Source organism: Schistocerca serialis, chromosome 3 (genome assembly GCF_023864345.2).
Source record: "Schistocerca serialis cubense isolate TAMUIC-IGC-003099 chromosome 3, iqSchSeri2.2, whole genome shotgun sequence".
Classification (NCBI taxonomy): Eukaryota; Metazoa; Arthropoda; class Insecta; order Orthoptera; family Acrididae; genus Schistocerca; species Schistocerca serialis.
Window position 1 is genome coordinate 285,789,972 of NC_064640.1, and position 11,844 is coordinate 285,801,815.

The 11,844-nt window shown below is 42.8% G+C and overlaps 1 protein-coding gene across 1 annotated transcript in view; it reads left to right on the top strand.

The window, feature by feature from the left end:
- LOC126470791 (uncharacterized) overlaps positions 1-11,292 on the top strand; it is a gene marked incomplete at its 5' end in the record, with an annotated part of 136,885 nt that extends 125,593 nt beyond the window's left edge. The window contains one exon of the mRNA XM_050098801.1: positions 10,720-11,292. Coding sequence (XP_049954758.1) covers positions 10,720-10,843 — 124 coding nt within the window. The remainder of the gene's footprint in view (positions 1-10,719) is intronic.
- Positions 11,293-11,844: the final 552 nt, after the last annotated feature.

An 11,844-nucleotide genomic window follows, 5' to 3' on the forward strand; every position in this document is an offset into this window, starting at 1 on the left:
CAAGTTCTCTACTGGATGATGTCAACGGGGGGGTTCTTTTATAGTTTGTAATTTTATATTTTTTTTATTCTCTGTTGGATGGTACATTTTTTTGACACACATTAATGCACCCTGAGGGATGCAGATCTGCTCCGGACTGCAGTACCTGTATGTAGTTTGGAGACACACCGCACTCCAGCAGCATAATCCTCGTACTTCTCTCAGTTCCCCTACTGTCCGCTTCTACTGCTCCCTCGTATTGCAGGAGAAAGCTTCGTTTTGCATTGGCTTCAAAAATGGTTCAAATGGCTCTGAGCACTATGGGACTTAACTTCTGAGGTCATCAGTCCCCTAGAACTTAAAACTAATTAAACCTAACTAACCTAAGGACATCACACACATCCATGCCCGAGGCAGGATTCGAACCTGCGACCGCAGCGGTCGCGCGGTTCCGGAGTGTAGCTCCTAGAACCGCTCGGCCACTGAGGCCGGCTTTGCATTGGCCTTACACATTGTACACAGTTGGCGGAGCTATGACAGCATGTTCCAATATCCACCAAGTGGTCAAAAACATGGTCCTGTCGCATTAACTCAGCTCACCCTGTTTGTGCACGGATTGCAGAAGGTGGTAGATATGGCACTCTCCAGCTCTTGCTCAGTTCCGATTTAAATTCGATCGATCACATACACAGAGCTGCAGGAATGGTGAGGAGAGACTGAGGAACAGATAGAAGATGTGTAGGGACTTTGTCTCAAAAACCATGTAGGAGTTTTACTGTAGCAGAAAGGTTTGAAAAAGGTGACTCGTTTCGCGATATGAGAGTGCCACAAATATGATTCATTTGTGACTGTAATCATTAAAAGAAATCTCCGTAGGATCAAACGCAGGCATGTGGTTGAATGGAAAGAGCTGATTCCAAACTGTAGACAGCATTTCTACTGGAAAGCGTAACACTATAGATCTGAACGACCAGTATACGTTTCTCACAATCTCAATTTGGCGTTGCATTTTCTTAAAGTGATTCATCGCATAGCACATCATCTGCTGTATGCGATAATTCTCAGTCAACCATCATAGTCCCTGCCCTATAACCCAGTGGATAAATTGCAGAACCTCTGCATGGCATCTAGATAGAATGTGTTACAAATACTGGAGAAATATCTAGGGGCGTCGTGAGGGAATTGCAAATACCGGCTTCATACCATGTTCCTTAGCGGAATAACTTTCTAAATTCAGTGATTTTATTATGAGCTTACACCGTAGGCGACGTCACCCGCACTTAAGCTCTGTTAGGACGTCAAACGGGCCGACTTGGAGCAGGAGAGGCACCACAGGACATTTTAATTTCCACTGTCTATACTTTTACAAATAAATTCATTAAACTCTATCAGCATGACCAGGACGAATTCAGCATTCACACCCATAGCAGTGGAAGTTCAAAAACATAACAAAATAAATTTTTTTCATGTGAAATTTCATCATTTTTTTCACTTACATGGGGAGGCCGCCAATTGTGAAATTCAGATTCGATTCATACTGCGCATAATAAAAGCTCATGGCCAGAGGTGTAATGTGGCAAGGCACCAAGATGCACTTCTCAGCCTTTGTGGAGAAAATCGAGTTAAAAGAAACCGTTGCGGTGAAATACTCTCTACGGTTAGTAATTTTCTACAGCGTGGTGGTGCAGCGGTAAGCGCTCGGGTTCGTAATCCGAAGGTCGCCGGATCGAATCTCGCTCCATGCAACTTTTTTGTAGTATTTGTTTTTTGTAATTCATATATAAATTCCCGGCAATCAGTTGCAACAGTTATGCATATAATAAGTTGTTGAAAGTCGTTTGTCGTGGAAAAACTGGCGACTTCGAACATCATTATGTTTTCCGCAAACAAAGTTGTATTTCACAAATGTTATTAATTGTCTTCATAATGTTAACCATGTATAGTTAACGGAAGACGTAGAAACGAATACGTGTAGCGTAAGTCAAACGTTCGAATTAGAATAGAGACCCCACGAACACAAACTTGCTGTGGCAGGTATGAAATATAAACTCCGTTACTCGCTCGTTACACTTGAAGGACAAATGTTGAATGGGCCGAAACGAGCCGCCCCATAACAGCGTAGTTGCCTGCTAACTTCGAAAGAACGTAGATGCGGTCCCTAGCGCAACTTATAACATCGTCGAAAATCAGTGCGGACGGGACTGCTTTGGTACACCCTGTTAAACAAACGGAAAAATGGAGGCGGTACAATTGGAGATCCGCCTTCACCAACATGCATAAGCAATTCATTAATAGTTTATATGTATATATTTGAATTGAAAAAAACTAATAATAAAAAAATATTGCATGGTGCGAGATTCGATCCGGTGACCTTCGGATTACGAACCCCAGCGCTTACCGCTGCGCTATGACGCTGTAGAAAATCATTAATCGTAGAGAGTATTTCACCGCAACGGTTTCTTTTAACTGTCGATTTTGTCGACAACGTCTGAGAAGTGCATCTTGGTGCTTTGCCACATTACACCTCTGGCCATGAGCTTTTATTATGCGCAGTATGAATCGAATCTGAATTTCACAATTAGCGGCCTCCCCTTGTTAGTATTAGCAGCATTTGTTGCTATAGATACACTTGGTAAGTAAGAGAGATTCTTCGATGAATTTTGCACAGCGTACAAACCATACTTACAGGTCTATGAAAGTCTAGAATATTCCAAATCTATTTAAAACTGTAGAAAAAATTGAGATAATTAACTTTAAATTTGAGTTTTTTCTAAACATGAATTTTAAAATGTAACAGCTCATTAATTTTTGCATAAATTAAATAAATTCTAGAGTTTCATTCACCTGTAAATATGGTTTGTATGCTGTGCAAAATTCATCGAAGAGTCTCTCTTACTTATGAAGAGAAGTGTACCTATAGCAACAAATGCAGAATTCTAAGTGAAAAATGGTGAAATTAAACATGTAAAAAAAATATTTTGTTATGTTTTTGAACTTTCGCTGCTATGAGTGTCAATCCTGAATCCTTCTTGGCCATGCTGACAAAGTTTTAGGAATTTATTTGTAAAAGTATAGACAGTGGAAATTAAAATGTCCTGTGGTGCCTCGCCTGCTCCAAGTCGGCCCGTTTGACGTCCTACCTCCATTAATACACACTTCAGCGATCACCACCTATATTCAATGTTGCGGTATTGGTATGGAAAATCACTTCACTCGGAAGCAATACCGTATCTCGATTTGTAAAGTTTGTATAGTTTTTAATATGGATATCTGTGTGCACGGGTAGAATCAAGACCGCTTTTGATAGCTATATAGCCGTTGCGAAAGTGTTTTTTAATAGCTGGTCGCTTTTAGCACGACTACTTCATTCTTCCTAAGACACACTGGTACCACTCGCAAGAAAAACCAATGAGACATATCCATGGTTCAAATGGCTCTGAGCACTATGCGACTTAACTTCTGAGGTCATCAGTCGCCTAGAACTTAGAACTAATTAAACCTAACTAACCTAAGGACATCACACACATCCATGCCCGAGACAGCAGTCGAACCTGCGACCGTAGCGGTCGCTCGGTTCCAGACTGTAGCGCCTAGAACCGCATGGCCACTCTGGCCGGCGAGACATATATCCATACATCGCGGATTTTCGCTCACTATTGTTTGGTGTCACCACTATTCAGTTATTGGAGAAATATTATTCTTAGTAGGAGATATGTAGGTAGATTCACTGTGATCAGTGGGCTTATACAGTATGTGTGTGTTCCGACATGTGTAGAGAAAATGGCTTTGTCCTCTAGTAAGGGAAGGTATGGATTTGACGTGGAAAATTGTGATAGCTGTAAAGAGAATGAAAGATTTTTTACATGGAAAATTATGTCCAGTCATAACAATGCTGCAGATTTTGATATCTCCAGAGCCACCATCGTCAGGAGGGAGTATTTATGATACTTCGTTCAATGTCTAATGTCATCAGACTAAGGCTGCAACTGTAATATTTAATTGTAAGGAAAGTGATAAAATATATGTGGCTGGCTTCCTAGGACGATTCTGTCTCGGGTGAGAAAGCGCATTGTGACGGTTGCCTGTGGTCCGAACAACTGGAGTTTCCTGCTTACGGCAGGAGCCGTCGGAAATAGAAAGAGTGACTGGGGTATAGGAACGTAGCTAACTTAACCGCGTTGCCCTCTGGGTAGCTGAAAAGTGAACTAATACTCAGTATGTGTTGGGCAGCTTTCATGATCACGTGTGTTCTCGGTAGAAATTTGAGAAGATTCAATGTGGACATGTGTTTGCGTTGGACAGTTATTCCCTCCCTTGTAAATTGTCTGGTTGACTGCTTCTATTTTTTTTCCCCCGTCTTTATTTGCATGAGAGAAGATCGATGTTGTGTGTGTTATGTGCTCCTAGATGGTGATGAATTTGTAAAGTATATGGCTCATTTGGAATTTGTTATATTACCCCCTCCTCCAGTACACCTCTTGCAATATGCCGATGACACCGCATTCCTCGCCCTCGCTCCTACCCTCCAACGGGCCCAACGCCTTCTCCAGAATCACCTTGACCTTTTCGCTGCATGGTGTAACCAGTGGCTCCTGAAAATCAATCCTTCCGAGACCCAGGCAATCATCGTAGGTCGTACCAATCGCTCCTTCCGACTCCTGGATTTCTCCCTTACCGTCTGCGCCCGTCCTGTCCACCTCATCCCCACCCTCACCTACCTTGGCCTCACCATTGACCGTCACCTCACCTGGACCCCTCATCTCCGCTCCATCCAATCCAAAGCCCACAACCGCCTCCAACTCCTCAAACTCCTCTCTGGCCGGAAATGGGGGTTGCACCCCTCTACCATCCTCCACACCTACAAATCCTTAATCTGTCCCATCCTCTGTTATGCCAGCCCCGCCTGGATATCTGCCCCCCCCCCAAAATTCTATAAGTCCGTCCAGATCCTTGAGCGTCATGCATTCTGTCTCGCCTTCCGTATACGCACCCCGTCCCCCATGCGGATCCTCTATGACCTCATTCCTTTCCCCCATCTGCTCCTATTCCTCGAACATATCCACATCCTCTACACCTCCTGTCGCCTTGATCCCCCCCACCCCCTGGTTGCTCCTCTCCTCTCTCATCCCCGCCCCCTGCCACGTCTTCACTGTTGTGTCCCCCCTACCCTCCAGCTCTACACCCTTCATCTCCTTTCCCAAGGTGGCTTCCATCAACTCCCCCTCCCAGATGATGCCCTCTCTCCCTCCATTTATCCCTCCTATCAACTCTGATCCTCACTCCCCCCTCTTTTCCTCTGTCCTTTCCCCGGGCTCCCTCTCCCCCCCCTTCCACCCTCTTTTTTCCCCATCTCCCCTCTCTCTGCCCTCTTCTCTCCCCCGAGTCCTTTTGCATTTCCCTCCTCTGCGTTTTCTCATTCCCTCTCGCGTCTGCCCTGCCCCTCTCCCCCCTTATGAGTCCTCTCCCTCCTTGGTTCCCCCCCTTTCGTTTTTTCCTCTCCTCCCTCCTTGTTTTTCCCCCTCCTCCTGGTCCCTCCCCCCATCTGCCTTTGGCTCGGGAGTGTCATCTTTGTACCGCCATCTTCGTGCAGTGTTTTACAGTGAGTGTTTTACAGTGAGTGTTCCGTGTTTTGTCTTTTGGGAAGTGTTGCGAACGGCCATCATACTGTCGCTGGGTGTGATTTTTTTATCTCTTGCGAACAGAAACCAGACTGTCGCCATGTTTTTTTTAATTGTGTGTCTACTGTGTTACTTGTCTGATTACTGTGTATTTTATTAACATTGCCAACCCCTTTGCTTTCTGTTTTAACTTTCCGCATTTTTCCCCCATTTTACACTTTAAGTCACCGTTTTATCTCCTGTTCTTCTTGTTTCTTTTCTTCTTCCGTTTTTGAAAAAGTCTGTAGGCTGTAGAGCAGCGTACTAAGCTGCTGCCAGCCCACTCCCTTTGGGGGGAATTCAAAATCAATAAAGAAAAAAAAATGTTATGTTATTGACATCGGTATTCAGCAAAAAAAAAAAAAAAAAAAAGAGTGAAACTAACAGTTGCCTCTATTTTCGAGTTTTCACGTTCAGACCTTGGCAGAGGAGATAAGTTTGTAGTTAGTCAGTGATTTGCAGCATGTTCCACCTCACTGCAGTTCGCTAAAGTTTTGGGTTTCCAGAGAAATAATTTCCACTCTTTGTCTTTGGAATTACACTGTGCAAGTAATCGGTAGCATACTGCTATGTGGTTGATATCGAGAACTATCGCATAAATGGTACAATATTCTGGCAAACCATGTGAAAATGCTTATGTTCTTGTAATCCCAGGTCTGGAGATGGGTGTAGAAAGCATGGCAGCAGGCCAGCAAGCATGCAGGGGTTGAGGGCAGAAACAGTAATGCCTTTGTGCAGGGGGGGGGGGGGAGGGCGGGGGGGGGGGGGGACCAGCCTAGCCTTTCTGCACCAATTCAGAGTTTGACCGCGGACCGCTGAGGGTGCTCTGATCACGTGGTGAGGCAGCGTGTGTTGGTCAGTTGACTCATAACCGCTGGGCATGGTGCATGACCGTCCGATCACACGGGAAATATTTAGTACCGTGAGGACTATTTACAGTGCATTCGCTTATGTTTTTTGGGATCTTACGATTTGTGCAGTATATGTATAAGAGTCTGGTGATCGACATCTATATGCGGGATGCAGAACTGATGATTTTGTATGGTGCAGGATGGGAATTGTGTTTACTACATCGATGTGGTATGTGGTGACAGCCCGGATGGAGATTGGTTTCACGTTGAAAAATTCAAGCTCTCCTCGACAGGAGCAGAGCTGTGTAGTGAGGAAGTATCTTCGATGATAATATCCGTATATCATGATCTCTAGATCATTTTTGCTGTCACTGAAATGTGACTGATGTATATCTTTTTGCTATCTGTACAAAATAGTTTTGCCACTGAAAGTCTCATCTGCAGAAAATGGCGAACAATGTTACCACACTGGCAGCAGCAGCAGTTTAACAGATAAATTCAGTAAGAGACAATCAGAATGCCCCATTCACAAGACATCCTTTGTGTGGGGCATAGGAGCCTCGACAGACTGGTTCGAACAAGAAGGGGAAAAGGTATCTACGGAAAGTTCTGTGATGTTTTCTTTGTTTGAGTCTCACATACACATCCAAGCCGACCATCCATGTCTGTCCCTCATTGGCCATTGTGGCTTCAGAGCATCTCCAGACTGGCAGCTGTAGGACACCGAAAATTCAACGAAAAATCCAGCCATTTTTCTCATCTGCAGGACAGCTTTCGAATTGTTCTGATTTTCCTGTCTGTGCTTAGACACCAACATGTGCTACGAGAAATGAGGAAAATAATGTGCCTGACTCCAGCAGCAGCAAATATAAAACTAAGCCCACTCCCTGTTTCTGAAAAAGTTATGAACACCACAGCAGCTGTAGGATTCAGAAATTTTTCTCTCTCCAGCAGTGGCTTCAAATACAGCTAAGACTTGAAAAGTGGCGAGGGTCCTATTTAGAGTTACAGATTGTTTTTTATTTCCAAATATCATTGTTTAGGCGTGTACAATCAGATATTGCAGCTGATATCAGATTCGGGACCTGTTTCCCACAAAAGCGTGTGAAGTGTCGTGGGAGGTTTCACAAGTGTGCAGCGATGTTTTTTCAGTCCATATTCGAGTGTAACAGTGTACACCGCAAAATTGATGCAAACTACTGTGCAGCGATCTCTTTGAAAGTGTATTTAGAGACGCATTCAATTGGATTTAGTAACTCCTGAAGCAGCCCATGCTCAAAGACAAGGATATTTGCCACAAAATCGTGCGAAGTGTCTCAGGGATGGTTTCACAAGTGTGTTACTATCATTTTAGAGTCTGTGTTCAAGTGTGGCAGTGGTAGTATTCCTCAGAATAAAACATGTAATTGTTTAAATATTCTCACATCATCTGCAAAACTCTCTCTCTCTTTCTTTGTGCAGTGACAGTCCGAAGTCTGACTGGACTTTTATAGAATGATCTAGAGTTATAGCACATGCATTTATCAGCATAAGCTGCGAAGTGTAACTTGGCCTCATCCTGCTGCATTTTCATTATTTCATGAAACATATTCGTCTTCAGCAAATATCTACACAGTCCTCAGATACATGGTTACAGCTAATATACTCCACCTTCTGTAGAAGACACATCTCATTTATTGAACAGTAAACAATTATGTCTGTCCTCCCACTCAGCATCTAGACACAGACTGTGTCCTTTTCCCGCCATTTTTCCCCAGACCGTCATATGGGATTACATCATGGGTGGGGAGAGGGGAGGGACGACGGAGTGCTCTGGTTGTTGTGTTGTGAACTAGGTCAGTTGGACTCTGGACCTCATGGTTAACACACTGGATGGAGTTACTACGTACGACAACTCAAATTGTTTAAATAAACAATGCATACAGATTAAAGACTTATGTCCATCCTATCCAGCATCCCAGCACAGACTGAGTCCTTTTCCCACCAATTTCCAGATGGGAGAGACGGGGGGGGAGTGGAGCGGTGGGTAGTCCAGTTGACTTATTTTCCCGTCAAAATTTGAACTTCCCACATTCATTCATGAAAGTGGCGAGATTGGGCTGAGTTCCCAGTTCTCTGTGCTTAGCAAATTCTTCCTCTGCAGTGTTCTCTGGGAAGAGAGCGTCCATCAGTAATTGTGCAGATTGTCACCACTTTCCTGTTAAGCTGCCGTCTGCTCGTTTTAGAGTTGATAATTGTCAGTGATTTTATCTTTTGACCGACGATTATATACGGTGTACTCCATAGGTCAAGATGTAGGTTTGTGCCATCAATCGGTTCCAGCTCTCTATTCTTGCCTCCTGCAGGTGGTCTTTAAACTGCTGCTTAAGCCCCTCCGTATCAGCATCTGGTGACGCCTTTATAGTTTCTGTATTTGCCCAGAATGCGAGTGTTTTCTTCCGCAGTGCGGCCATTCTGGTAGTATGTTCTTGCCTTTCTGCTTTCTGATCACAGTCTTTGGAGACTCTCTGTCCATGGTACTTGTGAATCCAGCCCGTTTGTCTTATGACTGGTATTTCATTCTTCATGACCTCTTGTACGTCGGTGATGAGTTCTTGAGCTTTTGTATACACGTTTTCATTTGCTTCCACTGGGTCGGGAGAGCGGAAAATACTCCCCAGATGATTCAAATCGGCTTTCTTTGTTGTAAAGTGTTTTAACGTATATAATGCACGTCATCTCTGAGTTCATTTCTTCAGGAGTCAACCATAAAGATTATAAGATGTGGTGATGCCTCTTTCAACTTCACAGTTTCTGACCTTACTGACCTCATTGTACTCAACTATTGTGACTTGTATATCGGATGGGTCACCAACCCTCTCTTCACATGCTGGCAGATTTTCACTTCTGTTTGCTGCTATCACATTTAATTCCATTGTGGCTTCATATAACATAATGGCTCTTTCTTATACACGGAACAAAGCCATAATTGTGTCTTAACGTTCCACATCCATGGTATAGATTAGTGGCTTCCTTTGGACAAGGTGACTATAGTCGGCGACAGCGTTAATGGCCTCTGGCCGTGCAGCACACAAGGAATGCTGCATTGCCAACTAGGCTGAAAGTGCATGGACTGCAATTACGTTAGTTCAAGCACCTTGGCAACCTCAGAGACCAGCTCACTTGAATCAGCCTAACGTTTGAAGAACGAGTTCACTTTAACAATAAGGTCCCTTGCCTGTTTGTGGCCGGCCGGAGTGGCCGAGCGTCTCTAGGCGCTATAGCCTGGAGCCGCGTGACCGTTACGGTCGCAGGTTCAAATCCTGCCTCGGGCATGGATGTGTGTGATGTCCTTAGGTTAGTTAGATTTACGTAGTTCTAAGTTCTAGGGGACTGATGACCACAGGATTTAAGTCCCATAGTGCTCAGAGCCATTTGAACCATTTTGAACCCGTTTGTGAAGCACTTGGAGCCTTCTAGGTGTTTCAACCATTATTAGAAAACTCACAGAACACAAAGAATACCACAGAAATCAGTCAGTCATAGAACACAACAGAATGCTGAAATATGACAGAAATTTACACAGTATGGAATGTAGATACAGACTGAGCACTGATTGGGCATCTGTGCAGCTGTCTACTGCGCATCCTTGGGCCAGAGGCCATAAACACTGTCGCGGACTATAATGACTTTAAATAGCTCTACATACTCATCTAAAGCACCACTGAACTCGAAATACATTGAAACAAAAATCAAACTTCTCGTGACCCTCAGAATGTTCAACGCACAAAAATGTTTAAATCCCCAGTATTATTCCCGATGGGAGTTTTTAAATGGGAGCTAGTCAGCAACGCGAGACAACTGATGAGCTACGCGGAAGTGAAGTAGCGAAAGCTGACATTAACCATAGGGAAAGCTATGTGTTGACATGTCCCAGCAACATTGCCATTTAGTGATGCTTTAGGCAAAGAATTGAACTGCGAACTATCTGCATACCAATCTCTTGTACTAGCAAGGGACCAAAGATTCTAATTTTGTTTTTATAGAAAATTATGTTGCTGCTTTGGAAACACTGCTCTATGGCTACATTGTTGAGTTCAACCTCGGAATCGAGATTCCTCGCAAGAAATAACCAGTGCACTTCATTCTGTTAGCATCTGTATCGAATTATTATTAACCACTTTTAGAAATAAACTGTAAACGTATAATTATTTCCAGTATATAACCCATTTGTTTCTAAAATCTTTTTTCAGGTTGCTTGATCTGGCAGCATCAGGACAGAGAGTGAGGGATATGCTGCCTGTTTTTGATGCTGCCGGTTTCACTAAGATTCCGCCTCCTGCTACCAAGACGATTAAGCCACGGGGTACCAACTAGAAGGCATCATTCATGTCTCATAAACGACACTCACAGATATTGTGTTTCACTCGTTAGCTGTTACATACAGTATAATGACAAAATGGCTTCTTTGTACCTGCAGTGCCTTACAACAACATTCTATGAATGATAAATATATCTACTGGAAGGTGAATTTACAATGTTAACATGGAAAAAACTAGCAAAATAACAAGAGGCAGTGCTTTTAAACTAAACTGGTGGTGTGTGTATTCATTTGCTGAAAAATATTTATGGGATGTCAAAATTGCGAATTTAACATTAATTGTGGCATTAATAATTTATGTATGGAGAGAGCGTCTGTCTATATGCATTCTTAATAAAAGCATTCATGAGGCGTATAACAAATGTAGATATATGTTACTGATTACGTTGGCGTTATGGTGTATTATTTTTATGTATATGTCCGTTAAAATATATACGGATTCTTTTAATTTACTACCTCTTACGTTCCTAGGAACGAAATTTTACAAGAATTTTTAACAATGAAAATTAGCTTTGTTTAATGTAGGATCACTGTAAGTGTTAATCAGAAGTTTAATAAACATATGACTCCACTGTGAAAAATTTATGTAAGTAAATCGATGTATCTTTATTCTGGGAGATAATGATGAAAGTTTTGTGCCGTTCGTCATCGTTTCATAAGCCAAGGATATGTAAAGCCAGCTATTCAGTGGTGCAATAACCGCCCAGCATATTCCTTAACTGTTTCTATATGTATATTCAAATTAAAGTTACAGAATAAATCATAACATGAACTACAGATGTTACCGGTAAGAAGAAAGCAAGAGAATAGAACATCTCGACTGGAACAAGGCAGTTGTGAAGAGAATGTGAGAATTTCATGAAAACGATAATAGGAAAATAACATAAAAACTGAATTAAACAAAACTATTCAGAAACATTTTCCAGAGGATATGAGAACGTACAATGAAAATTGCTAAGAGAAACGACTGCAAACAGTAAGAGAAAACAAATACAGA